Source organism: Lates calcarifer, linkage group LG18 (assembly GCF_001640805.2).
Source record: "Lates calcarifer isolate ASB-BC8 linkage group LG18, TLL_Latcal_v3, whole genome shotgun sequence".
Lineage (NCBI taxonomy): Eukaryota > Metazoa > Chordata > Actinopteri > Centropomidae > Lates > Lates calcarifer.
Window position 1 is genome coordinate 3,290,099 of NC_066850.1, and position 6,379 is coordinate 3,296,477.

The window sequence follows — 6,379 nt, forward strand, 5'->3', positions numbered from 1 at the left end:
GGCAGCACCTCCTTAGAAAAAACACACACCACTCCCAAACATTTACTCTTCCTTGCTTCCTGGAAACCCCTCACACACACACACCATTCATCCCAATAATGAAATAACACATCTGTGTATCGGTCGTCGCTGCTGCAGGTTGTCATCTAGTTAACAGCTCGACAGTTGTCTTCACATGTGACTGGTGTTGTCACTAGTACAGACCAGTGTAAATGAACCACGTGCTCGTATTGGATTTGTATATTAGCCTCCCGAGGGAGCCCCGTCATGTAGATGAGGAATATTAAGGCTGGGGGTTTCACTAATGTGTGTGAGGTGTTAAAGACTTCATTCACAAGCTACGTTTCAGGTGCTGCGTCATGCAAATATCTCTAAAATCCCCCGACTGTAAGTGTTTTATTTTTCACCCGAGAACTCAATCTGCTTTGGAATGAAAAGATTCAAGACACCAGACTTATTTCTGTACATAAAAATGGGAGTTTAATTGAAACTTCTGTATCAAAAAATAGCAATATCCATCCTTCACAGCCACAAAGTCACACAGCTAAACTGAAAAGGTCTCCAATGATGAGGCTATGTGACAACTACGAAAGCTGTTTTCACCCGTTGTTTAGCTTCTCCATAGAACTCAAATTAATCTTGACAGTACAGAAACCAGGTGGATTTCTCTGATACTTAACCATTCGACACTACTGACAGACTTTTTTCTTTTAAAGAAGTATTTAAATAACATTCAAATGCTCTTTTCAAATTTAAGTAAACTTGTTTTATTCTGCTTTACATCGACAACTGCTTCAGTGCATCCTCCACATCTAAAAAAAATGTTGAAATGTAGAAATAAGTTATAGGAATGCAAACCAAAGGCCAAGTAGGATATGCAAATTTTTAAAGGGGGCGGGGGGATTTTAAGCATAGACAATAAATAAATAAATAGCCACAGAGTGTGGAATGTCTACATGTTGACAAATAAATTAATGCAAAGGGGGGGAAATGTACACACACAAAAAGAGAAAAAAAATACACGCTGTACAATATTTGTTGAATTAAAAAAAAAAAAAAAACAGAATTGAGTCCATGAATATTGCATTGATTGTGCATTTCACACCCCCAAACCCTGAGGGAGGCCAGGGGCGGGGGCCATGTAGTGTTAAGCAGTGAGATGGCGGGAGGCGAAAAGAAAATATAAGTCACCCCACAACAGGCATTTTGGGGGAGGGGGGTTGGGGGGAGGGAGGGTTGACATTTTGTAGACATTCAGAAAAGACAGGATCCAGTTTCCAAAAACACCTGTTCAGGCTATAGAGTGAGTGAGCAGCGTTAAAGAGAGCGACACAGAGTTTGAGTCAAGTGTTTCAAGTATTTCATTGTCAGGAAGAGCCCCCACCTCCTTCCCTCTGTACTAATGCTATGTTAGCCTCTTGGCTGGGGGGGGCAAAGAGGGGAGGGGAGGGGGTTGGTTGGCTTACAGTGATGGAGAGGAGGATTGGTTGGGTGGGGTGGGTGGGGACAGCCTTTAAACCCCTCCTTCCATCACAGCACAGGCAACTTAACCACCAGGGGTAAATCCGAAAAAAAAAAACAGGGTTGTTGTTGTTGTTGACAAAAGCCCCCCCTCCCGCCCCTCCCACCCCTCCCACCCCCAGAAAAGCAGCTTTCCAAAAAAAGGCACTCCAAAATCAAAATTAAAACATTTAAATAAAAGTTTTTTTTCCAAGCTCTATGAGAGCAGCCATGTCTGAATAGGAGGGCCTTGCCAGCTGCATATATACCAGCCTAGTAACAAAACAAGTAAAATAAAGTTAAAAACAGGAGTGGGGGGTGGGGTGGGGTGGATAAATAGTGCTGGTAAGACCGCCCAAACAGCAAAATGTTCCCCATTAGGAAACAAGTATAATCAACTGAGAGGAAAAAAGAGGGGATGGGGGAATAAGATAAGGAGAAACAAATAGTAATAAATTAGAAATTCCCTACAAAAAGAGGAAAATTAAAGTACATTTTTCTGCCGGACCAGTGGAGTCGAGCGCCCGGCCACTGATGGGCCAGTCGGGCTACAGGCTGCTGGCCTCGAGTCCATATCACTCCGTCCATCCCCACCCCTTCTTCCCCCCCGGAGAGTCCTTTTTCAGTTCGTCAGAGCCGTCCTCAGAGGCTCTCCTTGCTCGAGTTTGTGCTTGACGAAGAGTCTGTGTCGATGGTCCTGAGGCGGATGTCGCCGGCGACCGGCTCCTCCGGCGACTTGGGCGACTCAGCTGTCGCCCTCATCCAGGGGTGGTCGCAGATCTGCTCCAGGGTGGGCCGGTCCGAGGGCCGCAGGGCCAGGCACCATTTGATCAGCTGCTGGCACTCTGCAGGAGGAGGAGGAGGAAACAATGTTGAGGATAAGAAGCTCTACCAGGAGGGTTTAGTGTGAGTAGCTGCGCTGCATGTGACTCAGTTTGTACGGAGATGCAGTGTCCCAGTGTGTGGGCGGCAGTCGACCAATGAAAAAAGAGCGCGCATCTTTCTATTGAGTTACCTCTCTGGGGGAAACTGGGCTGTTACACAAAGTGCACCGAGGGAAATCACAACAACCAAAACCTCAGTCTTACTCAAGGCTGATAAATGTGTCGGCAGGTGAACTATGATGAGATCAGTACCGGCTACTGTGGCTAGAGGGCAACAGTGCTGTGCATTACTCACCGGCTGAAATCCTCCTCCTGAAGTACAGTCTCCCTCTGAGGATCTCCTCGTCCTGCTCAAAGGGGATGTCTCCACACACCATGTCGTACAGCAGCACGCCTAGCGACCACACCGTCGCCGAGCGACCGTGGTATCTATGGAAGCGGATCCACTCCGGTGGGCTGTACACTCTTGTACCTAAAAATGGGAGAAAGAAAGAGAGAGGGAGAGAGAGGTGAGGCAGTTGTAAGAGTTTAGGTGTATTATGTGGCAGCAGCAAACAGACTGGGTGAAAAAACCAGAAAGTAATTTATGTGTCTGTGTCTGAAATGGCTGAGTCATAGCAGAAATGCTTTCCATCTTCCTTTAGCCACAAAACACAAACTGGGTGACCTGCCTGTGTCTCCTCCCTCTCCCTCCCTCCCTTTCTTTTCCTCCCCCCCTCCCTCCTGGAAGGAGGAACTTGGATACCAAACAAAAAAAGGCAATGTGAGCCCATCACGTGAACAGCCGACTCGGGTTTCACAACAAACAGATGTTACGTGGCACTGACCTAATAGCCACAAACGGCGACTGTGACTCAAGCTTTATACAACATAACAACCGGAAACATTAAAAAAAGAAAAGTACACTCAATCTCACAAGACAGGAGAGGGAAGTGGGGGGTGATGCATCAGAGATAATATAAAAATGGGATTAATGAAGAGTGAGTCATGGCTGTGGATCCATAACATGCGCGTCATACATCCCGTTATAAAGAAAAACAAACGCTGGGAGGATTTTCATTTGGCAGCATTGATTAGCATCCGTCATAAAACGATAAGCAGCCAGACCCTGGGCGAGGAAAACCCTCGACCAAAAACAGACCACTGCGTCACAGCCTCGTGAACGCCTCCATGTCTGAATATAGCTCAGCGGAGCATCAAGGGCAAACACAACACAGCCCACACGGATGTGAATTCATCAAAACAGAAATTACAGCTCCAGCACTGCACCGTAGCCATCTTTTAAAAAAAAACAACGATTAATGGGATGTTAAAGGAAGCGGTGGGTGCTTACCGTCAAAATCGGTGTAGACAGTGTCCTTGAGAATCGCCCCCGAGCCAAAGTCAATAAGCTTGAGCTCCCCGGTGCGTAGATCCACCAGCAGGTTTTCATCTTTGATGTCTCTGTGTACTACACCGCAGCTGTAGCAGTGTCTGACCGCCTCCAACACCTGGCGGAAAAAGCCCCGAGCTGTGTCCTCGTCCAGGGCGCCCTTCTCGGTGATGAAGTCGAAAAGGTCCTTGACGAGCTCCGGCCTCTCCATGACGATCAGCCAGCCGTCGGCGCGCTCGTAATAGTCCAGCAATTTGATAACTCCGCGAAAAGACGAGCTGACCTTCTTCAGCAGCAGGATTTCCAAAGGCACCATAGCTCCGTTCTACGACAACAAAATGAGAAGTTTAATGCTAATTCACAGCCATTTTCTCACCCCCCCACACCCCCTTTTGAACGACCCCCCCGCTGCTGCTGCTGCAGCCGTGTGAGGAGGGAGGAGGAGGAGGAGGGGGAACCAAAACAAACCACACGCACAGATCGGGGATGACTACTTACAATTGTGCCCCACTCGGTCACCCTCTCCTTCGCGACATGCTTCACCGCGACCTGAAATAACAACATAAAGAGAAAAAACAGTAAGCAAATGTTTATATACATAACAAGGAATTCACATTATATCCCCCCCAGTTTTGATGGCGCCACATGCAAAGATCAAAACAGAGACCCAGATCACCCTCCACCCACCCCCGGGTCTGCTCTCTTACCGGTGCGCCATCAGAGATCCGGCTGCCGGCGTACACTGTTCCAAACCCTCCGCTGCCCAGCACCGATCCCACTTGGTAAACCTTTTCGAAGGACTCCTTTTCCACTTTGACTGCAAGTTTAAAAAGAAAAATAAAGTGAATAACGCTAAAAGAAACGTATTATTCCCACAACAAACCGCCGCTTAGTGCGAGGTCAAGTTGTTAGCTATCGGTTAGTAGCTTTACGAGCCGGTCCGCTTGCTCTAAATTAACCAAGCCGGGTAAAAATACACTGTCAAACCGTTTCTAGGTAATTAAATTACAAATCCGATGTAAAGGTGGTGAGAAAAGTAGCGTTCAGTGATGGTAACCTACCCGGCTGGAGCTGTATTTTCACGGGTAGATGGTCCATACTTGAAGGATTGCAAATATGCGAAAATGAACCAAACTTTGACAGCAACATATTCGAGGTGAAAAGCCGGCGACGACTGATTCCTATCCACCCGTTTGAGAGTAAAGAAGAAGAAATGCGGTGTGGAGGCGAAGTGGATTCAGGCGCAGTTTAAATGGTGGTGCGGACCGTCTTGGCTGCAAAGCGAATAAATATATCCCAGTCCAGCAGTGCGCCAACCAACTCCGCCGCACCGCGCCCGTCAAAGTCGTGTCACGACCGTGAAGTCGCACACCGTTTCCCGAAAACCGGCATGAAATCTGACTTCTGTGTCTCGAGTCAAGCACCTCCGACGAAAAACAGTCCTCGTAGGGTGTTTAAAAAAAACCGAATACTCCGCTGTGTACAGTAGCCGTATCGACCGTTGGGTTGCGTTTAAAGGCCCTCCGCAGTGTGTTGTTCGCCTGAAGAGTGGCCGCTGTCTGAGCTTTGGCGCGGTCTTCCCAAGCCAATATTTTGACGCGCAGTGTTATGGCGGTATCCCTCCGCCACCAATACAAGTCGACACTTCTAGTTAAAATCCAACGTTAAATCGTCGCTTCTCCGTGATATACTCATTCAAGTAAAACAACCTGGCACATATTATAATTTCGTCCCACTTTTGTTCGAAATTATCACCGAAATAACAATTTTCTCCGCGCACTACTTCCTCATAGTACGAGACGCCCAAGAATCCCTTGTCTGGGAGCTTTGCGCTGTGTTCACTATCGACTCGGAGGCTGCGACCAATTAGATGTCGTATATAAATACCGTGTTTGGTCTCTGGACCAATCCGGAAAAAGTTTTTATAATAAAGCAGGCATTTGAGCGCACGTGGCGGCAATTCCGAGCCTTCCTCTCCCCTCCCTTTTCCTCCGCAGCTCTGCAGTCAGACACACACATAGACACACAGTTTACGGTTAGAGGGGAGAGTTCAGTTGATACTGTACTTCACCACAAACTACTGACCATCTCTTCAGGTTGTTCTCAGTGTGCACCTAAAGTCAGTTGTGTGTTTTTTTGTTTATCTTAATCTTGCTTGTTGTTATTGTCAAACACGTGAGACCAGTAATTATTTTAATGTGTAATAACATTAGTCTATGTATACAACAACTTTACAGTTACTTTAATATTTTCTTTGACCTTTATTTAACCAAGAAAACCTCAATAACACAAATAATAATAATATATATTTTCAGGAGGATCCTGGCAAACATCAATGAACAATAACAATGAAAAAAAAAAAAAAACTTGTCACTTTAAAACAGGCTAGGAGCTCTGTAAAAGACACAAAAGTAGCTAAATAACGCCAGATCTAAAACAATTTAATGACTTAAATTATGTATTTTAATTACATTATGATTTTCCATGTAATTTTATCACATACTTTCAATGTAAAATGTTTTTTCTGTCATGTGTGAATAAATTAAATAACATTTTATTGATAAGTTAATGTAAATCTTATGTGTTTATTCAGTGCTTACATATATAAATACCCCCAAAACAC

General features: G+C 45.8%; 1 protein-coding gene across 1 annotated transcript; it reads right to left on the reverse strand.

Annotated features, from left to right (window-relative positions):
- Nucleotides 1-454: 454 nt before the first annotated feature.
- LOC108899862 (serine/threonine-protein kinase pim-3) lies at nucleotides 455-5,561 on the reverse strand. The gene is made up of 6 exons (XM_018700556.2): nucleotides 4,818-5,561; nucleotides 4,464-4,573; nucleotides 4,255-4,305; nucleotides 3,718-4,081; nucleotides 2,680-2,856; nucleotides 455-2,345 (listed from the first exon to the last, which is right to left on the reverse strand). Exons 1-6 carry the CDS (start codon nucleotides 4,903-4,905, stop codon nucleotides 2,143-2,145), a joined length of 993 nt encoding a protein of 330 aa, XP_018556072.1. The 5' UTR covers nucleotides 4,906-5,561; the 3' UTR covers nucleotides 455-2,142.
- Between the last annotated feature and the right edge of the window lie 818 nt (nucleotides 5,562-6,379).